The 23,289-nt window shown below is 46.3% G+C and overlaps 1 protein-coding gene across 5 annotated transcripts in view; it reads right to left on the bottom strand.

Moving 5' to 3' along the window:
- LOC129824392 (sodium/potassium-transporting ATPase subunit beta-1-interacting protein 4-like) overlaps window positions 1-23,289 on the bottom strand; it is a 119,718-nt gene that overhangs the window by 1,732 nt on the left and 94,697 nt on the right. For 2 of the 5 annotated variants that reach the window (XM_055883987.1, XM_055883991.1), the window contains 2 exons: window positions 14,264-14,324; window positions 1,227-1,311 (listed from right to left, as the gene is read on the bottom strand). In XM_055883987.1, the coding sequence (XP_055739962.1) occupies window positions 1,227-1,311; window positions 14,264-14,324 (146 nt within the window). Of the gene's footprint in view, window positions 1-1,222; window positions 1,312-14,263; window positions 14,325-23,289 lie in introns of those variants that run through there. The other 3 variants (XM_055883990.1, XM_055883992.1, XM_055883988.1) reach the window with 2 other exon arrangements.

The raw sequence follows: 23,289 nt of genomic DNA, 5'->3' as shown, positions 1-23,289 counted from the left end.
TAGTCTCCCACACACTAGCCTATTTCTCATATTTCACCCACCCAGAAAGGGAGCCTAACTCTAGTCTCCCACACACTGGCCTATTTCTCATATTTCACCCACCTAGAAAGGGAGCCTAACTCTAGTCTCCCACACACTGGCCTATTTCTCATATTTCACCCACCCAGAAAGGGAGCCTAACTCTAGTCTCCCACACACTAGCCTATTTCTCATATTTCACCCACCCAGAAAGGGAGCCTAACTCTAGTCTCCCACACACTGGCCTATTTCTCATATTTCACCCACCCAGAAAGGGAGCCTAACTCTAGTCTCCCACACACTGGCCTATTTCTCATATTTCACCCACCCAGAAAGGGAGCCTAACTCTAGTCTCCCACACACTAGCCTATTTCTCATATTTCACCCACCCAGAAAGGGAGCCTAACTCTAGTCTCCCACACACTGGCCTATTTCTCATATTTCACCCACCCAGAAAGGGAGCCTAACTCTAGTCTCCCACACACTAGCCTATTTCTCATATTTCACCCACCCAGAAAGGGAGCCTAACTCTAGTCTCCCACACACTGGCCTATTTCTCATATTTCACCCACCCAGAAAGGGAACTGGGCATACAGTAGCAGACGTGTTGGTGAGGGAAAAAGCATTAACACTTACCAACATGTCCCAAAGGACACCCTATTCCCTATAAACTTTTTTTGTTGCCAGAGCCACATACCTTTATCACTGGCCAAAGGTAGTGTACTATATACAGTAAGAACACGTCCAAAGTTCTGTCCTGTTTTCTCTGGGACCATATCAAAATGCCCTGACCCCTATGACATCACACCATGGAACCATTTATCTACTGTCATTTTGAATTGTGTGCTCGTCGGGTGAAAACTGAAACGCCCATTAGAGTGGAGTAATTAAGGGCTCTGTGTTAACGAAGAATACGTGACATCTTAATTCGTCTCAAAGACTAGCCGCAGAGAAACAAAGGCACGCGAGAGAGAGTTCTCAGCCACAATGGTAAAAGTCCTAGCTCAGAGAAACACGAGAAGAGCTATTAGAATGACATAACACTGTATGTACTGCCTAGACCCCCTTTGGAAAACATGACACATGATACAGTGTTCATATAATGAAAACGAACACAAAAATAATAGCTGACACATACACAAACATAAAAAAACACACAGACAAGAACAAATGCATACCCCCACCCCACACACACACACCCTACTTACAGGTACATGGGCTTTAAGAGGAGATGGGATGGTTTCTCATTGACATGGTAGAGAGGGAATGGGTCAAATCCAGCAACAAAATCAACTGAAAACAAAAAGATCAAATGGTAAAATGACAAATGAAATCAGAACATGACAGACAGGCAGACATTGATGGGCGGAAAGAAACACTAATTAAAACAACATCCCGGGACAAATCTGGATTCACAAAATGAATGGAAGATGACAATCTTATGGCAAAACAAAGTAAAGAGAAAACAGCTCAAAGCTACAACACACAGAGTTGGACCTACAGTATGAGAGGCCTCAATGTTACAACACACAGAGTTAGACCTACAGTATGAGAGGCCTCAATGCTACAACACACAGAGTTGGACCTACAGTATGAGAGGCCTCAATGCTACAACACACAGAGTTAGACCTACAGTATGAGAGGCCTCAATGCTACAACACACAGAGTTGGACCTACAGTATGAGGCCTCAATGCTACAACACACAGAGTTAGACCTACAGTATGAGAGGCCTCAATGCTACAACACACAGAGTTGGACCTACAGTATGAGAGGCCTCAATGCTACAAAACACAGAGTTATATTGACTATCTGAGGTAGAGGCACACTTCTGTGAGCCCAGGGCACAAGCCGAGAGTCAGGCGGCTGTCAAAATAAGCTCTTTATCGCTGAAAAACAGAGGGTGACCTTCACCAAGTGACAGACCGACTCTGTATATTTACTCCGAAAAATAAAAGTACAGAGTGCTGCAAACAGTCAGAGAGAGGGAGAGAGAAGTAGGGGAAAAGAGAGAGGAAATGACTATTCACTATAGACTTTTCACTGACACAGAGCCAATGAGATGAGGTTAAAGGAGTGTGTGAAAACAGCATGTGCATGTATTATCACAATGGATATGAGATCCCAGTAAACACCATAGAGGACAGGATGCAGTGAAACTGTCTCAATGGATATGAGAGCCCAGTAAACACCATAGAGGACAAGATGCAGTGAAACTGGCTCAATGGATATGAGAGCCCAGTAAACACCATAGAGGACAGGATGCAGTGAAACTGGCTCAATGGATATGCGAGCCCAGTAAACACCATAGAGGACAGGATGCAGTGAAACTGGCTCAATGGATCTGAGAGCCCAGTAAACACCATAGAGGACAGGATGCAGTGAAACTGGCTCAATGGATCTGAGAGCCCAGTAAACACCAGAGAGGACAGGATGCAGTGAAACTGGCTCAATGGATCTGAGAGCCCAGTAAACACCATAGAGGACAGGATGCAGTGAAACTGGCTCAATGGATCTGAGAGCCCAGTAAACACCATAGAGGACAGGATGCAGTGAAACTGGCTCAATGGATCTGAGAGCCCAGTAAACACCAGAGAGGACAGGATGCAGTGAAACTGGGTCAATGGATCTGAGAGCCCAGTAAACACCAGAGAGGACAGGATGCAGTGAAACTGGCTCAATGGATCTGAGAGCCCAGTAAACACCATAGAGGACAGGATGCAGTGAAACTGGCTCAATGGATATGAGAGCCCAGTAAATACCATAGAGGACAGGGTGCAGTGAAACTGGCTCAATGGATATGAGAGCCCAGTAAACACCATAGAGGACAGGATGCAGTGAAACTGGCTCAATAGATCTGAGAGCCCAGTAAACACCATAGAGGACAAGATGCAGTGAAACTGGCTCAATGGATATGAGAGCCCAGTAAACACCATAGAGGACAGGATGCAGTGAAACTGGCTCAATGGATCTGAGAGCCCAGTAAACACCATAGAGGACAGGATGCAGTGAAACTGGCTCAATGGATCTGAGAGCCCAGTAAACACCATAGAGGACAGGATGCAGTGAAACTGGCTCAATGGATATGCGAGCCCAGTAAACACCATAGAGGACAGGATGCAGTGAAACTGGCTCAATGGATCTGAGAGCCCAGTAAACACCATAGAGGACAGGATGCAGTGAAACTGGCTCAATGGATCTGAGAGCCCAGTAAACACCATAGAGGACAGGGTGCAGTGAAACTGGCTAAATGGATCTGAGAGCCCAGTAAACACCATAGAGGACAGGATGCAGTGAAACTGGCTCGTTACAACAGGACAGTAATTTGGTGGTGGTTCTTGAAGATAACTAATCCTGACAGAAGTGGTTCCACTTCGATAAAAACATACACTGAGTGGTGGCCAGGAAACTGCTCCACTTGGAACGGTTATTTTTTGAGAGATTCAAACAGACAAATAGAATATTTTAAGTAAATTGTAGGGACTAGAGTTCCTGATAGGGCAACTTATCTGTCGATAAACAATAAAGAAGAGTGACAAGTTAACATGTCCCTCTCCTCTGGCTCCATTCCGGCTCCTTGGGATTCTCAGTTTCCTCTCAGCCAGTGATATATATTGTCTGAGTTATCAGGAAGTGGCAGCTCCAGTAAGGTGAGTGACACGAACAAAGGTTAAACACACTTGATCTGGACAGTAAACACACATGCAAACACACACATACGGCTGGCCTGGACTTTTCTGTACCAATGATTTTCTCATTGCAAGCAGGCAGTGAGGGTTCCATCTCCTGCCTTGATGATCGATGCGAGGTAAAATATGGTTAGGAGGTAATGATGGATATAATTTTCTCCACCCCTGACCTCCCACATAGCAGAAGAGTAAGACACAGAGCGAGAGAGAGAAAAGGGAGAGAGCGAGATTGACACGCCTTGACCTGTTTCACCTGTCTTTGTGATTGTCTCCACACACCTCCAGGTGTCTCCTGTTTTCCCCATCAGTCCCCGGTGTATTTATCCCTGTGTTTTTCCTGCCTCTCTGTGCCAGTTCCTCTTGTTTTTCCAAGTCAACCAACATTTTTCCTAGATCCTATTTTTCCCGGTCTTTGTTTTCTCCTAGCCCTCCTGGTTTTTGACCCTTGTCTGTCCTGATGCCAAATCCACCTGCCTGACCACTCTGCCTGTTCTGACCTCGAACCTGCCTATCCCCTTGTACTGTTTGGACTCAGACCTGATCATTGAACCCCTGCGTGTCCCGACCTCGAACCTGCCTATCACCTGGTACTGTTTGGACTCTGACCTGGTTTATGAACTCCGTCCCCGACCTGCCTTTTTGCCTACCCCTTTTGGTATAATTCATATCGGAGCTCAACCATCTGCCTCCTGTGTCTGCATTCGGGCCTCGCCTTATGCCCTTATAGAGATAAAGAGGTGGGGAAGATTGAGAGAAATAGTGACTGGGAAAATCACACTGTGCGAGACATGGGTTGTGATATAATTGTAATGTAGTAATGTACCAAACTGAATATGGCAAAACTACAGCTGGTGTTGTACTGTCCCAGTGGTACATCTACTAACCTATGTGGCAGTGTAGAGTCGTGTCGAGGAAATGTACGTTTTTTTTATCGTATGAGAGAGGCAATTTCTTGCAGTGGAGTATACCTTTAAATCAAGTAAAGGTGTTCAACTTCTCCAAATTTAGTGTGGTGTGCAGTGCAGTATTGAGAAATGAACTTATCCCAACGTCAAAGACTAGGTATTCAACCTGCGTTGTCAAAACCCACTCAGATGTTATTCCACTGAGCTAAAGCCAAAGATTAGCTCTGGGAGCAAACACAAGTCTTCAGGTCTCAAGCAAGGTCACCCGTCATACAAGCAGCGTTGACTGGACCACCTCGACATGAAAGACAGACACGACAGGTATGTGGGTCAATGTGTCAACGTGGAGTAAATAAATAAGCAGAGCAATAGAAGGAGATTACAGATTCACTACGGAGGGCAGGTGTTTAACGTCACAGGGGCTATGCTTAACGAACAGACACAAAGACCATCTATCTGTCACAAAGAAAGAAGAAAAACAACAGGACAGGAGAGAGATGGATGGGGAGCCAGAAAGAAGAAAAACAACAGGGCAGGAGAGAGATGGATGGGGAGCCAGAGAGAAGAAAAACAACAGGGAAGGAGAGAGATGGATGGGGAGCCAGAAAGAAGAAAAACAACAGGGAAGGAGAGAGATGGATGGGGAGCCAGAAAGAAGAAAAACAACAGGACAGTAGAGAGATGGATGGGGAGCCAGAGAGAAGAAAAACAACAGGGAAGGAGAGAAATGGATGGGGAGCCAGAAAGAAGAAAAACAACAGGGAAGGAGAGAGATGGATGGGGAGCCAGAAAGAAGAAAAACAACAGGACAGGAGAGAGATGGATGGGGAGCCAGAGAGAAGAAAAACAACAGGAAGGAGAGAGATGGATGGGGAGCCAGAAAGAAGAAAAACAACATGACAGGAGAGAGATGGATGGGGAGCCAGAAAGAAGAAAAACAACAGGACAGGAGAGAGATGGATGGGGAGCCAGAGAGAAGAAAAACAACAGGAAGGAGAGAGATGGATGGGGAGCCAGAAAGAAGAAAAACAACATGACAGGAGAGAGATGGATGGGGAGACAGAGAGAAGAAAAACAACAGGAAGGAGAGAGATGGATGGGGAGCCAGAAAGAAGAAAAACAACAGGACAGGAGAGAGATGGATGGGGAGCCAGAGAGAAGAAAAACAACAGGAAGGAGAGAGATGGATGGGGAGCCAGAAAGAAGAAAAACAACAGGACAGGAGAGAGATGGATGGGGAGCCAGAGAGAAGAAAAACAACAGGAAGGAGAGAGATGGATGGGGAGCCAGAAAGAAGAAAAACAACAGGACAGGAGAGAGATGGATGGGGAGCCAGAGAGAAGAAAAACAACAGGAAGGAGAGAGATGGATGGGGAGCCAGAGAGAAGAAAAACAACAGGAAGGAGAGAGATGGATGGGGAGCCAGAAAGAAGAAAAACAACAGGACAGGAGAGAGATGGATGGGGAGCCAGAGAGAAGAAAAACAACAGGAAGGAGAGAGATGGATGGGGAGCCAGAAAGAAGAAAAACAACAGGGCAGGAGAGAGATGGATGGGGAGACAGAAAGAAGAAAAACAACAGGGAAGGAGAGAGATGGATGGGGAGCCAGAGAGAAGAAAAACAACAGGAAGGAGAGAGATGGATGGGGAGCCAGAAAGAAGAAAAACAACAGGACAGGAGAGAGATGGATGGGGAGCCAGAAAGAAGAAAAACAACAGGACAGGAGAGAGATGGATGGGGAGCCAGAAAGAAGAAAAACAACAGGGAAGGAGAGAGATGGATGGGGAGCCAGAAAGAAGAAAAACAACAGGGAAGGAGAGAGATGGATGGGAAGCCAGAAAGAAGAAAAACAACAGGGAAGGAGAGAGATGGATGGGGAGCCAGAAAGAAGAAAAACAACAGGACAGGAGAGAGATGGATGGGGAGCCAGAAAGAAGAAAAACAACAGGACAGGAGAGAGATGGATGGGGAGCCAGAAAGAAGAAAAACAACAGGACAGGAGAGAGATGGATGGGGAGCCAGAGAGAAGAAAAACAACAGGACAGGAGAGAGATGGATGGGGAGCCAGAGAGAAGAAAAACAACAGGAAGGAGAGAGATGGATGGGGAGCCAGAAAGAAGAAAAACAACAGGGAAGGAGAGAGATGGATGGGGAGCCAGAGAGAAGAAAAACAACAGGGAAGGAGAGAGATGGATGGGGAGCCAGAAAGAAGAAAAACAACAGGACAGGAGAGAGATGGATGGGGAGCCAGAAAGAAGAAAAACAACAGGGAAGGAGAGAGATGGATGGGGAGCCAGAAAGAAGAAAAAGAACAGGACAGGAGAGAGATGGATGGGGAGCCAGAAAGAAGAAAAACAACAGGGAAGGAATAGAGATGGATGGGGAGCCAGAAAAAAGAAAAACAACAGGGAAGGAGAGAGATGGATGGGGAGCCAGAAAGAAGAAAAACAATAGGGAAGGAGAGATGGATGGGGAGCCAGAAAGAAGAAAAACAACAGGACAGGAGAGAGATGGATGGGGAACCAGAGAGAAGAAAAACAACAGGAAGGAGAGAGATGGATGGGGAGCCAGAAAGAAGAAAAACAACATGACAGGAGAGAGATGGATGGGGAGACAGAGAGAAGAAAAACAACAGGAAGGAGAGAGATGGATGGGGAGCCAGAAAGAAGAAAAACAACAGGGCAGGAGAGAGATGGATGTGGAGACAGAAAGAAGAAAAACAACAGGACAGTAGAGAGCTGGATGGGGAGCCAGAGAGAAGAAAAACAACAGGAAGGAGAGAGATGGATGGGGAGCCAGAAAGAAGAAAAACAACAGGGAAGGAGAGAGATGGATGGGGAGACAGAGAGAAGAAAAACAACAGGAAGGAGAGAGATGGATGGGGAGCCAGAGAGAAGAAAAACAACAGGACAGGAGAGAGATGGATGGGGAGACAGAAAGAAGAAAAACAACAGGGAAGGAGAGAGATGGATGGGAAGCCAGAAAGAAGAAAAACAACAGGGCGAGAGAGATGGATGGGGAGCCAGAAAGAAGAAAAACAACAGGACAGGAGAGAGATGGATGGGGAGCCAGAGAGAAGAAAAACAACAGGAAGGAGAGAGATGGATGGGGAGCAAGAAGGAAGAAAAACAACAGGACAGGAGAGAGATGGATGGGGAGCCAGAGAGAAGAAAAACAACAGGAAGGAGAGAGATGGATGGGGAGCAAGAAGGAAGAAAAACAACAGGACAGGAGAGAGATGGATGGGGAGCCAGAGAGAAGAAAACCAACAGGAAGGAGAGAGATGGATGGGGAGCCAGAGAGAAGAAAAACAACAGGACAGGAGAGAGATGGATGGGGAGCCAGAAAGAAGAAAAACAACAGGACAGGAGAGAGATGGATGGGGAGCCAGAGAGAAGAAAAACAACAGGAAGGAGAGAGATGGATGGGGAGCAAGAAAGAAGAAAAACAACAGGGAAGGAGAGAGATGGATGGGGAGCCAGAAAGAAGAAAAACAACAGGACAGGAGAGAGATGGATGGGGAGCCAGAAAGAAGAAAAACAACAGGGAAGGAGAGAGATGGATGGGGAGCCAGAGAGAAGAAAAACAACAGGGAAGGAGAGAGATGGATGGGGAGCCAGAAAGAAGAAAAACAACAGGACAGGAGAGAGATGGATGGGGAGCCAGAGAGAAGAAAAACAACAGGACAGGAGAGAGATGGATGGGGAGCCAGAAAGAAGAAAAACAACAGGACAGGAGAGAGATGGATGGGGAGCCAGAAAGAAGAAAAACAACAGGGAGGAGAGATGGATGGGGAGCCAGAGAGAAGAAAAACAACAGGGAAGGAATAGAGATGGATGGGGAGCCAGAAAGAAGAAAAACAACATGGAAGGAGAGAGATGGATGGGGAGCCAGAAAGAAGAAAAACAACAGGGCAGGAGAGATGGATGGGGAGCCAGAAAGAAGAAAAACAACAGGGAAGGAATAGAGATGGATGGGGAGCAAGAAAGAAGAAAAACAACAGGACAGGAGAGAGATGGATGGGGAGCCAGAAAGAAGAAAAACAACAGGGAAGGAATAGAGATGGATGGGGAGCCAGAAAGAAGAAAAACAACAGGACAGGAGAGAGATGGATGGGGAGCCAGAAAGAAGAAAAACAACAGGGAAGGAGAGAGATGGATGGGGAGCCAGAAAGAAGAAAAACAACAGGGAAGGAGAGAGATGGATGGGGAGCCAGAAAGAAGAAAAACAACAGGGAGGAGAGATGGATGGGGAGCCAGAGAGAAGAAAAACAACAGGGCAGGAGAGAGATGGATGGGGAGCCAGAAAGAAGAAAAACAACAGGGCAGGAGAGAGATGGATGGGGAGCCAGAAAGAAGAAAAACAACAGGAGAGGAGAGAGATAGATGGGGAGCCAGAAAGAAGAAAAACAACAGGAAGGAGAGAGATGGATGGGGAGCCAGAGAGAAGAAAAACAACAGGGAAGGAGAGAGATGGATGGGGAGCCAGAAAGAAGAAAAACAACAGGAGAGGAGAGAGATGGATGGGGAGCCAGAAAGAAGAAAAACAACAGGGAAGGAGAGAGATGGATGGGGAGCCAGAAAGAAGAAAAACAACAGGGCAGGAGAGATGGATGGGGAGCAAGAGGGAAGAAAGTGTGAGAGGAAAAGAGTGGAACAAAATACAAACAGGGGAGTCAATGACAGTGGCTACGCTACTGAGTCTTTCTGTGGATCTTGTCATGATAAGAATCACAGCCATGGCTTACAAATGTAAACCGGACAATAAACTAATGATGAGTCGGATACTGCATTACAGACCATTGGCTTCAAAGACAATTCATCATAAGCATGTGTGGGTCCCAATTTATCCATCTCATTTTCTTTCTATTAGCACACTGCTCCCCCTACCTTCATTGCCTGATGTTTGTAACTCCATCCCCAAACTCTTTCTGGCTCTGTTACCATCATCCATCCATCTAACTCTTAATTACTTTCACCCCATCTCTCCCACTTTCTTTCCTTCTTTCCTTCTTCTTTCTCTCTTTCTTTCGTTCCTTCTTTCTCTTTTTCATTATTTTTTGTCTTTCTGTCTTTCTGCGAAGCATCGTTACCCATCGCTCCACAAAAGCCGCGGCCCTTGCAGAGCAAGGGGAACAATTACTTCAGGTCTCAGAGCGGGTGACGTCACCGATTGAAACACTATTAGCGCGCACCACCGCTAACTAGCTAGCCCTTTCACATCGGTTACACACGGTGGGGCGGTGGCCCATGCTAACACCACGGGTGTGTTCAGAAATTCAATCTGGAGCGCCAGAGTGCGCTCTGGGCGATCGTAAATTCAGAGCGTTGTCAAATTGTCCGTTGGTAAATTCAGAGCGTTCCGCTCTGGGAGCGTTCAGAGAGCACACTGGACGCTCTGGCCGAGGAGTGGGGTTGATCCGAGAGTTCTGACCTCACCAGGGCACCAAGTCAAGCACCCAAGCTAACTGACTAACGTTGGCTAGCTTGCTAGCTACTTCCAGACACAAATGAGAGAACACCTCATACTGATCATTTTAACCCCCCGAGCAGAGCAGGTTAGGCTGTTTTTATGTTATCTAGAGCGTTGGTGACTGTAACTGTTCTGCTGGCAACAATTTCATGACGCTTTTTTTTGCCAATGTTTACTGACACTGGCCATATTCAACAGGTGTTGAGGGTTGGTAAATTCATCAGTTGTTCTGCGCTCGGGCACACTCAGACGAGAGGGCTCTGAAATCGGAGTAGATAGCCAGAGAGAATTTACGAACGCACCCTACGTCTCTACCTATCAGAGTTACACATACCCACCCATTCACCTCTCCTTCCTTCCTTCCTTCCTCTCCCTCCCTCCCTCTGTTGCCCTATGACTCCAGGGGATTTACTGAAACAGTGAGTCAGTACAGAGGAGCGCCAAAGTTAGCCGTCTCGCTAACACTAGGATAACTCTCTGACCTACTTTCCAAAGAGGCTTTTCCCCTCCACTCACTCTGCCTGGATGTCTGCTTTATACTGATAACTGGACTCGCACACATGTATGCGTGCATTTACATACACATGCACACACGCGCGCGCACACACACACACACTGCAGCTTATGTTAATAGGAACATAAGGCCTGAGAGACATGAAGCTGATCCTTGAGAGGAGTGTGATGCTCACTGTTCTGTTCTTCCTGGTTTTCCTTAGCCTGAGAGAGTGTGGGATGGGGGGTTATTCCTGAAGATATCGAACAGAGTCTGGCCTAATGAGGCAGCAAGGAATGACCGGACACCTAACTTATACACCTTCGTGAACTACATATGGAGAGGGAGAGAGAGAGACAGCAAGAGAGAGTTCCTTTTACATTTACAGATATGAAATGGATCCTGACACAATCCTTTCCCTGCACTTGCTTAGAGAATGAGAGGGGGAAAGATGCAAGAGAGAAGAGCGAGGAGAAGGATGGAGAGAAAATAAAGGGACAAACCGAGGGGGCGAACCGATGCTGATGGAGTGTGGGGAGCTCACTGAAGGAACAGTCTAATATGGCCCTTCAAATGAGTGAATCAATTAAGGGAGCATGGTACATGGTCTGTCTGTGTGTGTGTGTGTGTGTGTGTGTGTGTGTGTGTGTGTGTGTGTGTGTGTGTGCGTGCGTGCGTGCGTGCGTGCGTGCGTGCGTGCGTGCGTGCGTGTGTGTGTAGCATTGAAATAAAAGAAGACAAAGGTGGGCATGGAAGCTGTGCTTCAAGACAGCTGTCCATTTACACGACCAGCCAGCAAGGATCAGACTAGAACTAACTGAATAATTAAAACTAGCAAAGAATACTGAATCAACCACTTCTCTTTTTTACCCCCCCCCCCCTCTTTTTTATTCAGCCATGTTGTTCTTAACAATCTATTTTTACAAAGATAGATGCATGTGGCTCCCGAGTGGTGCAGCGGTCTAAGGCACTGCATCTCAGTGCTAGAGGCGTCACTACAGACGCCCCGGTTCCAATCCAGTTCCATAGGGCGGCGCACAATTGACCCAGTGTTGTCCGGGTTTGTCCGGGGTAGGCCGTCATTGTAAATAAGAATGTGTTCTCAACTGACTTGCCTAGTTAAATGAAGGTTCAACTAATATATATATATATATCACTCACACAGACACTTTCTCTCTCTCTGTCATTGTGTGCTTTTCAAAGTGGACGTCTGTCACCTGCGCCCCTTACACAGACAGTACCTGTACCAACTGTCCACACGACGGATCGACGGGCCGCCGAGGTCAGCAAAAACAAAGGCAGCGAGGGAAAAGTCAGTGACTCATTTTGAAGTCGACTCCCCCTCAACCTCTGGGGTGACTTAGGGGTGACTGATTACGAGACGCTCAGAGCCGATGGGAGTCGACGGGCTAAACATTCAAAGCAACTGAGTCTCCAGCAAAGAAGTAGTTGTATTTCCACACCAATCAAACACGCACCGTTTCCTCCCACTCACTGAACTGCAGCCGCTGTAAACGTGCAGTATGCCCACCATTGTCACCACACTCAAATGTGTCCTGCGACCCGATTAGTTAACCGTCACTGTGACCTTTGACCTCGAGGTTATGACGTCACTTCTAGCTGTTCTTCAAATGTGTGCCCCTCTCTCTAGTCTCAAGAAGAAAAAAAAAGATTACCCACTGGCCACACACTGGCTGAATCACCGTTGTTTCCACGTCATTTCAATACGCTGACCCAACGTGGAATAGACATTGCATTAACTGACATCTGTTCCTAGTGGGTAGGGTCTGGTTTCAACAATGGGCTCTTTTTTGGCATAGAGGAACTACGTCACTGCCTACGTCGAGAAGGGGAAACTTTCCCGGGGACTATTCCAACAAATCACGAGTCAGACACGCCAGAAAGTTGCGATTCAAAACCAAAGTCTGCAGGCGAAACCTTTGCAAGGGTTTTAGTGAAGGCAGTTGATGCAAACTAGTCACTTGCGAAATGCACTCATTAAAAATAACCTTGGTGATCTCCGTCTTGCCGGTTTCTATTTTGTATTTTATTCAAGTGGATAAAGTAGTGTCGTAGCCAGTGATGTAGTTCCTCTCTGCCAAAAGAGTCCATAATTGAAACCAGACCATCTCATACTCAATCACCCGACCTCGAGTTGCCTCGGGTCAGGTTTTCAAGACTACTCTCTCTCTACCCCTTCTCGCTCCCTCGCTCTAATCCACTTCTTTTGTCTTTTCTCTCTTTCTCCACACCTTTCACCAGTTTCTTTTTTCTCGATCTCTCCCTTCAATCCCTCCCTGTATTAGCCAACCCTATAGGTACTTCTAAAAGAGATAGACCTGTTGCAGTGGCGGGTGGGAGAAAAGAAGGAAGGAGGCATGACGTGTGTGGATGTGTCAACGATATGGGGGGTGTGAGCAGTGCTGACCTGTAGATGACAAAAACACACTCTCTTTTTCACACTACCAACCCCCGACCACCACCATGAGAACTAACAGCTGGGGAGGCGGGAGAGAGAATGAAAAAGAGAGATGGAAAGTGGGGATTAGCCAGGTGTTCGATAATACAGGTAAAGTGAGGACACTGTAGGGAAAGAAAATTGGGTCAAGGGTGTGAAATGAGTGTGAGGGAGACAGAGAGAATGAAGAGGATGGAATCGCTGGATGGGTGTGGAATGGTGTGAGGGAGAGAGAGAGAATTAAGAAAATGGAATGGTTGGGTGGGTGTGGAATGGTGTGAGGGAGAGAGAGAGAGAGAGAATGGAATGGTTGGGTGGGTGTGGAATGGTGTGAGGGAGAGAGAGAGAATGGAATGGTTGGATGGGTGTGGAATGGTGTGAGGGAGAGAGAGAATGGAATGGTTGGATGGGTGTGGAATGGTGTGAGGGAGAGAGAGAGAATGGAATGGTTGGATGGGTGTGGAATGGTGTGAGGGAGAGAGAGAGAATGGAATGGTTGGATGGGTGTGGAATGGTGTGAGGGAGAGAGAGAATGGAATGGTTGGATGGGTGTGGAATGGTGTGAGAGAGAGAGAGAGAGAATGGAATGGTTGGATGGGTGTGGAATGGTGTGAGGGAGAGAGAGAGAGAATGGAATGGTTGGGTGGGTGTGGAATGGTGTGAGGGAGAGAGAGAGAATGGAATGGATGGATGGGTGTGGAATGGTGTGAGGGAGAGAGAGAGAATGGAATGGTTGGATGGGTGTGGAATGGTGTGAGGGAGAGAGAGAGAGAATGGAATGGTTGGATGGGTGTGGAATGGTGTGAGAGAGAGAGAGAGAGAATGGAATGGTTGGATGGGTGTGGAATGGTGTGAGGGAGAGAGAGAGAGAATGGAATGGTTGGGTGGGTGTGGAATGGTGTGAGGGAGAGAGAGAGAGAATGGAATGGTTGGATGGGTGTGGAATGGTGTGAGGGAGAGAGAGAGAAAGGAATGGTTGGATGGGTGTGGAATGGGAAGGGGACACAGAGTGAAGGAGACCAGCCGGTAGGGGGAGGGAGAGGGGGAGTAAGGGAGGAGACGACAAGGTGGAGGAGGGATTGAGGGAGGTTTTAATGAGCTACAGGCCCTCCTCTCCTCTTCTCTTTTCTCCTCTTCCTCCTTTCCTGTCTTGCTATGTGGCTAGGTTGTGGTTCATTTAGGGGGTGTGCAAGTGTGTGTGTGTGTGTCAAGTTAAGTTGTTGTACTCACAGCTGTCTTCCTCCTCAGTGATGGCGCTGATGACGTAGCAGGCGTACACAAAGCCCAGGAGCTGAGAAAACACACACAGTGAGTTAGAGCACACAGAGGAGTGTGTGTGTGTGTGTGTGTGTGTGTGCGTGTGCAAACATATGAAGTACAACTATAGGATAGAGAGAAAATAGCAAACATACAGTACCCGAGGGGATAAACACCTCCATTCAAACATAGCGACTGGGGACGCGAGTGTATGTACAGGGACTAGCTGGTTGGGGGATGGCACGACAGGTTGCAATCAAAATCGCTGACCAGCACATAGATCAGCATGTACAGTATGAGTCTATGAGCTCATCTATATTCCTCTCGATCTAAATAATGTGTTCTGCGATACACAAAATCAACAACATGCCCAGAGACACTTCCTCAGAAAACAAACGCACGAAGACACCCTGCACTTAAACAAGCTGGTATAACCATTAAATAACCCAACCAAGGACACTATTCTGGGCTCAGCAGCCTATCGTCCTGAATCGAAGCAAAGTGACAATAGGCTGTCCTGTCGACAGATGGCTGTCATCTATTCTGAGACACACACACACTGGGGCTAAGAAAGAGAGACAGACAGACACTCTCTACCCCCGATGACTTGGCACACTGCCATGCCAATTAAACCAGCGTGCCCTCAAAACACACACGGGGCAACCGGAGACTGTGTGTTTGTGTGTGTATATTTGGGCATGCATGTTTTCATGCACAAGTGAGCCTCGTGATGGTACAGGCTATACAGTATACGAGTGTCTGTCTGTGGCTGTGTGTTTTTGAAGGGTAATGACTAGTCCTATAATCACACCCTCAGACAACATTAGCAGCCTAAATTAGTTTTAAGAGAGAAAATTGAGTCCATCCTACCTCCTCTCGGTCAGCTAATTACCTCTGACAGGCAGGCCAGCCATTACAGTAGTAGGGAATTAACATACACGTAAAGCCCGGACCACACATAAGATGGTGTTAGCAGCAGGGGGCCAGACACTGTTTGGTTTGCATTAACAATGTGTGTGTGTGGTGTGTGTGTTTGATATGCATGAATTGCCTTGATTAAAGTGTCTGGAGGGATCAGCCAACAACACAGTCAGCAAATACAGACTGTCAGGGTGGGAGGATAGCGCATAGGTGGAGGTTGATAGGGAGGTTGTATGTGGGGGGGGGGGGGTATTTAACTCAACTGTTGTCCTGAATCTGTAGCCGTTCAGTCATTACTGGTCATTTTCTGAGTCACAACGGTCCAACAGCTTATTAGCTGACATTAAATCAACTGTCGGTCCCGTGTGGCGCAGTTGGTCAAGCATGGCGCTTGCAACCCCAAGGTTGTGGGCTCCATTCCCACGGGGCACCAGTACGAAGAAGTAAGTCAAACGTATGCAGTCACTACTCGTCTCTCGTCTCTCTCGGGCCGTCTGTGGGGGTCTCTCCGTTCTAATAGCACTAATGGAAAGTGACTCCTTTGACAGCTCCCCTCGTCTCTCTCGGCCGTCTGTGGGGGTCTCTCCGTTCTAATAGCACTAATGGAAAGTGACTCCTTTGACAGCTCCCCTCGTCTCTCTCGGCCGTCTGTGGGGGTCTCTCCGTTCTAATAGCACTAATGGAAAGTGACTCCTTTGACAGCTCCCCTCGTCTCTCTCGGCCGTCTGTGGGGGTCTCTCCGTTCTAATAGCACTAATGGAAAGTGACTCCTTTGACAGCTCCCCTCATCTCTCTCGGCCGTCTGTGGGGGTCTCTCCGTTCTAATAGCACTAATGGAAACTGACTCCTCTGACAGCTCCTCTCGGCTCTGTCTACGGTGGTATGTCTGGGTGTGCTATGCGTACGTGTGTGACCGCATCTTAAGCGGAGTGTGTGACCGAGGAAAACGTAGGGTGGAGAATGGAAAACGGGATTGAGGGATGGGAAAAATGCGGCAGAGATGAGAAGAGTTCAGAATGATTGGATGACTTCAAACCCAGGGTTTGTTCCATTTGCCGTTCATCTATTACCTATAGTAAACAGTGGAGAATGCCGAGGGGAGGACGGCTCATAATATTAGCTGGTACCGAGCCAATGGAATGGCATCAAAACACATGGAAACCATGTGTTTGATGCATCTGATGACATTCCACCCCTTTCCACTCAAACCATGAGCCCATTGAGCCCATCCTCCCCAATTAAGGTGTCACCAACCTCCTGTGATAGCAAAGCTTATCAGAGGAAACAGGCTTTGGGAGAAAACATGATATTCCACATTCATCCTCTCAGGAGAACATCAGCCCACACACAAGCAGACGCATTCACAATAATACATGTGCATGTGCACACAACAGCATTCACATTCACCCACTACTCACTACTGCCATTGAGAAGCAGTGTAGATTTGAGGGACACACAGCTGCTCAGCTAGGGGAGACAGACATTTGCATGTGTTAATGAAGGGCACTGTCAACGCTGCAAATATTAGCCCAGGTAGAGAGAGACAACCAGATTCCACACACATACACACACATGCACACACACACAGAGGAAATGACGACAATTCAAATGATTTGCATATCTGACATTTTGGGGAATTGAGGCCTTCATCAGGGTGCCCAGTCCAGTAACACGTATTGTATTTCTTTTACTTTGGCAGTAGTTATTTTTCAGTCAGTCCTTTGGCAGTAGTTCTTTTTCAGTCAGTCCTTTGCGTGTGTGTGTGTGTGTGTGAGACAGGAGGGGGATTTCCATTGATCGGCTGGCTAATTAACACACTATTGATCGGGCTCACTGTCCTTGGAGAAAAGCACAATGCAGCCATTTTTTATATCAATTTCAAATCATTTCAGGGTAACAATTAAGTACCTTATTGTAAGTTTTCCAATAAAATGGTTAAAATAAAAAATATATAATTTCTTTGCAAAAAACTATTTCTCAAGCTAGAATAGGACTGTCTGGGAATGGTCTTAATGGGGAGGTGATAACTGAAATCCAGCTGTTGTTGGCAGAGAGTTTTGGAACTCTCGTTGTTATTTGTCTATTAGCTAATTTGCCGCCAGGTGATGTCACCAGGCAATCCTAAACTCCACCCGTGCAAAACCTGCTGATTAAAAAGGCTTGTGTAGATTGTCTTTTCAACCAGGAACTATCCGGAAATAACAAAAACAACAGTTAGCATGTCTTGGGGGTATGATCTTTGACCCTCTGTAACTTTCACACTCACCATTATTCACGATTCATTCAGGATTATCCGTAATCATGGAAACATTCACGTTAAGGTAGAAGTGTTTAGAAACATATTCTATTCTTATTTACAATAAAAGTGACTCCAAAATGGCAAAATACATGATTTCCCATGCATAATCCGGTTAAGTCATGTTTTTGCCCCGGAGTTATCATAGTACCCCATGGGAAACAAACATGCTCAGTTAGCTTTCAAACGAGTCTTGCGAGTGTTGTAAGGTTTTCTGAGTACTGGCCTGTGCTAAGCTTCAGCCACACTACTAGTCGTCACGGCTATCTTAGCTCTCGTATTTAGTTCACTTAGCATTGAGTTGCTTTGTGCCTACTAACTGAGCCGGCCCCACTATGCTGTGATCCGGTCCACGAGACGGTATGCAACAGGCTAGCTAACGCGGCAAGACTGGCTGGTACTGCTAACCTAGGCTAGGCGTAATGCTCATGTGGCCTGCCTCAACTAACACACTGCTAGCTTGGCTTGTAGGCTCTGCCCTAAATTGTATTCTCTGTCACCTGGGGCTGCATGGCAAATGGCCCAGAAACACAAGGAATACACAATGGACTATGATTTAAGGACCAGTCTCCATCTCTCTCAATTCAAAGTGCTTTAGTGACATGGGAAACATATGTTTACATTGCCAGAGCAAGTGAAATAGATAAACAAAAGTGAAGTAAACAATAAAAAATGAACAGTAAATATTACACTCACAAAAGTTCCAAAGGAATAGAGAAATGTAAAATGTCAATTTATGGCTATATACAGGGTCGCAACAATGTGCACATAGTTAAAGTAAAAAAGGGTTAATAAATATAGACAAATAAATATGGGTTGTATTTACAATGGTGTTTGTTTTTCACTGGTTGCCCTTGTCTTGTGGCAACAGGTCACATATCTTGCTGCTGTGATGCACACTGTGGCATTTCACCCGATAGATATGGGAGTTTATCAAAGTTGGATTTGTTTTGGAATTCTTTGTGAATCTGTGTAATCTGAGGGAAATATGTGTCTCTAATATGGTCATACATTTTTGCAGGAGGTTAGGAAGTGCAGCTCAGCTTCAACTTCATTTTGTGGGCAGTGTCTTCTCTTGAGAGCCAGATCTGCCCTACGGCGGCCTTTCTCAATAGCAAGGCTATGCTCACTGAGTCTGTACAGTACAAAGTCAAAGCTTTCCTTCATTTTGGGTCAGTCACAGTGGTCAGGTATTCTGCCACTGTGTACTCTCTGTTTAGGGCTAAATAGCAATCTTTGTTTGCTCTGTTTTTTTGGTTAATTCTTTCCAATGTGTCAAGTAATTATCTTTTTGTTTTCTGATGATTTGTTTGGGTCTAATTGTGTTGCTATCCTGGGGCTCTGTGGGGTCTGTTTGTGTTTGTGAACAGAGTACCAGGACCAGCTTGCTTAGGGGACTCTTCTCCAGGTTCATCTCTCTGTACGTGATGGCTTTGTTATGGAAGGTTTGGGAATCGCTTCCTTTTAGATGGTTGGCTCTTTTCTGGATTTGGATCATTAGTGGGTATCGGCCTAATTCTGCTCTGCATTGCATTATTTGGTGTTGTACGCTGAGGATATTTTTGAAGAATTCTGCATGCAGAGTCTCAATTTTGGTGTTTGTCCCATTTTGTGAATTCTTGGTTGGTGAGCGGACCCCAGACCTCACAACCATAAAGGACAATGGGTTCTATAACTGATTAAAGTATTTTTAGCCAGATCCTAATTGGAATGTCGAATTTGATGTTCCTTTTGATGGCGTACAAGGCCCTTCTTGCCTTTCTCAGATTGTTCACAGCTTTGTGGAAGTTACCTGTGGTGCTGATGTTTAGGCCAAGGTACATATAGTTTTTTGTGTGGTCTAGGGCTACGGTGTCTAGATGGAATTTGTATTTGTGGTCGTGGCGACTGGGGGAAAAAAATTATTATTTTTGTCTTACTGAGATGTACTGTCAGGGCCCAGGTCTGACAGAATCTATGCAGAAGATCTAGGTGCTGCTGTAAGCCCTCCTTGGTTGGGAACAGAAGCCACAGATCCTCAGCAAACAGTAGACATTTGACTTCAGATTCTAGTATTTTGTGGTCTGTATATTTTAACATTTCATTTAGGATACCATCAATACCACAGGTCTTTTGGGGTTGGAGGGTTTGTATTTTGTCCTGTAGTTCATTCACTGTAATAGGAGAATCCAGTGGGTTCTGGTAGTCTTTAATAGTTGATTCTAAGATTTGTATTTGACCATGTATATGTTTTTGCTGCTTGTTCTTTGTTACAGAGCTAAAAAGATTGGAGAAGTGATTTATCCATACATCTTCGTTTTGGATAGATAACTCTTCGTGTTGTTTGTTTAGTGTTTTCCAATTTTCCCAGAATTGGTTAGATTCTATGGATTCTTCAATTACATTGAGCTGATTTCTGACGCGCTGTTCCTTCTTCTTCCGTAGTGTATTTCTGTATAGTTTTAGTTATTCACCATAGTGAAGGCGTAGACTCAGGTTTTCTGGGTCTCTGTTTTTGGTTGGATAGGTTTCTCAATTTCTTTCTTCGATTTTTGCATTCTTCATCAATCCATTTGTCACTGTTGTTAATTTTCTTAGGTTGTCTGCTTGAAATGTTTTGATTTGACAGGGAAGCTGAAAGGTCAAATATACTGTTTAGGTTTTCTACTGTCAAGTTTACACCTTCACTATTACAGTGAAACGTTTTGTCCAGGAAGTTGTGTAGAAGGGATTGAATTTGTTGTTGCCTAATAGTTTTTTGGTAGGTTTCTACACTACTTTCCATCCATCTATAGAATTTCTTAATATTATTCAGTTCCTTTGGCTTTGACACCTCATGGTTGAGTATTGCTCTGTTCAAGTAGACTGATTTTGCTGTGATCTGATAGGCATGTCAGTGGGCTGCCTGAACGCTCTGAGAGACTCTGGGTTGACGTCAGTGATAAAATAATTTATAGTACTACTGCCAAATAAAATATCAAATCAAACTTTATTTGTCACATGCGCCGAATACAACATGTGTAGACTTTACCGTGAAATGCTTACTTACTAAAATAAAAAGTAATAATTAAAAAGTAACACGATAACAATAATGAGGTTATATACAGGGGGTACCGGTACCGAGTCAGTGTGCGGGGGTACAGGTTAGTTGAGGTAATTTGTACATGTAGGTGGGGGTGAAGTAACTATGCATAGATAATAAACAGTGAGTAGCAGCAGTGTACAAAAGGGAGGGGGAGGGGTCAATATAAATTGTCCGGTGGCGATTTTATTAATTGTTCAGCAGTCTTATGCCTTGAGGGTAGAAGCTGTTGAGGAGCCTCTTGGTCCTAGACTTGGCGCTGCGGTACCGCTTGCCGTGCGGTAGCAGAGAAAACAATCTATAGCTTGGGTGACTGGAGTCTGACAATTTTATGGGTTTTCCTCTGACCCCGCCTATTATATAGGTCCTGGATGGCAGGAAGCTTGGCCCCAGTGATGTACTGGGCCGTTCGCAGTACCCCCTGCAGCGCCTTACGGTCAGATGCCGAGCAGTTGCTATACCAGGCGGTGATGCAACTGGTCAGGGAGCTCTCAATGGTGCAGCTGTAGAACCTTTTTAAGATCTGGGGACCCATGCCAAATCTTTCAAGTCTCCTGTGAGGGAAAAGGCTTTGTCGTGCCCTCTTCACAACTGTCTTGGTATGTTTGGACCATGATAGCTTGTTGGTGATGTGGACACCAAGGAACTTAACTCTCGACCCGCTCCACTACAGCCCTGTCGATGAGAATGGGGGCCTGTTCAGCTTGCCTTTTCCTGTAGTCCACGATCAGCTCCTTAGTCTTGCTCACATTGAGGGAGAGGTTGTTGTCCTGGCACCACACTGACAGTTCTCTGACCTCCTCCCTATAGGCTGTCTCATCGTTGTCGGTGATCAGGTGTACCGCTGTTGTGCCATCAGCGACCGCTGTGTTTGCCCACGCTGTCGTGGGTGAACAGGGAATACAGGAAGGGACTAAGTACACACCCTTGAGGGGCCCCAATGTTATGGATCAGCATGGCAGATGTGTTGTTGCCTACTCTTACCACCTGGGGGCGGCCCGTCAGGAAGTCCAGGATCCAGTTGTAGAGGGAGGTGTTTAGTCCCAGAGTCCTTAGCTTAGTGATGAGCTTTGTGGACACTATGGTGTTGAACGCTGAGCTGTAATCAATGAATAGCATTCTCACATAGGTGTTCCTTTTATCCAGGTGGGAAAAGGCAGTGTGGAGTGCAATAGAGAATGCATCATCTGTGGATCTGTTGGGGCAGTATGCAAATTGGAGTGGGTCTAGGGTTTCTGGGATAATGGTGTTGATGTGAGCCATGACCAGCCTTTAAAAGCACTTCATAGCTACAGATGTGAGTGCTACGGTCGGTAGTCATTTAGGCAGGTTACCTTAGTGTACTTGGGCACAGGGACTATGGTGGTCTGCTTGAAACATGTTGGTATTACAGACTCGGACAGGGAGAGGTTGTAATCCGTCTGGCCCTGCGGCCTTGTGAATGTTGACCTGTCTAAAGGTCTTACTCACATTAGCTGCGGAGAGCGTGATCACACAGTCGTCCGTTACAGCTGGTGCTCTCATGCATTTTTCAGTGTTATTTGCCTCGAAGCGAGCATAGAAGTAGTTTAGCTCGTCTGGTAGGCTCGTGTCACTGGGCAGCTCTCGGCTGTGCTTCCATTTGTAGTCTGTAATGATTTGCGAGCACTGCCACATCCGACGAGCGTCAGAGCCAGTGTAGTATGACTCGATCTTAGTCCTGTTTTGATGCTTTGCCTGTTTGATGGTTCGTCAGGAGGGCATAGCGGGATTTCTTATAAGCTAGAGTTAGAGTCCCGCTCCTTGAAAGCGGCAACTCTAGCCTTTAGCTCAGTGTGGATGCTGCCTGTTATCCATGGCTTCTGGATAGGGTATGTACGTACCATCACTGTGGGGACGACGTCATCGATGCACTTATTGATGAAGCCAATGACAGATGTGGTGTACTCCTCAAAGCCATTGGAGGAATCCCGGAACATATTCCAGTCTGTGCTTGCAAAACAGTCCTGTAGCTCATCTTACCACTTTTTACCAACTGCTTAAATTTTTTCTTGTAAGCAGGAATCAGGAGAAATGCAGTGTATTGACATTTAATTGTACAACAAAGCTTATTTAGAGAAAACATTTAAAAAAATCTTTGCCAAAGATTCACCACCCTCACCCAGTAGCCATGGCCCTCTAGGCATGACCCGTGGGAGGATAAATATGAATGCGACAAGCTTGCCACTCAAGATTATTGACCCCTTCTAAACGCTCAGTGTTTGGAAAAACAATGCGATTTTTGAGAAGTGCTGTGACCTACACAGACCATTCCTTAAATGCATTGTATCCAAGGTTTCAACGCTTCATTTGCAGGACCTTTTTTGGTCAGATGGAAGATCTCCACTGCAAGGCCCGTTTAGCTGCTATCTCGACCTGTCATACAGGCCTTGGCACTTACACAGTAGGGGTAACAAGCTCTTATGTCGTAGATGACGGGTGCACGTAGCTTACGTCCAGTCTCCAAGCCTTTAGTCCCAACACTGGGACCTGTCTACTGTGCTTGAGGCTTCCTCTCGGCAGCATCTTGAGCCGCTGGACAGGTTGAAGATGTAATACTTCTTCTAAACCGCTTTACAGGAGATTTGCTTTATGGCATGTTGGGCCACCACTCATACGTTTATGAGGTCTTTATCGGCTGGATGTCACTGCACCTTCGTTGGTGCATACTTCTTTAGTGTTGGAGCCTCTGAGGGGCGATGC

Source organism: Salvelinus fontinalis, chromosome 26 (genome assembly GCF_029448725.1).
Source record: "Salvelinus fontinalis isolate EN_2023a chromosome 26, ASM2944872v1, whole genome shotgun sequence".
Classification (NCBI taxonomy): domain Eukaryota; kingdom Metazoa; phylum Chordata; class Actinopteri; order Salmoniformes; family Salmonidae; genus Salvelinus; species Salvelinus fontinalis.
This window is presented reverse-complemented; position numbering and strand designations above follow the sequence as displayed.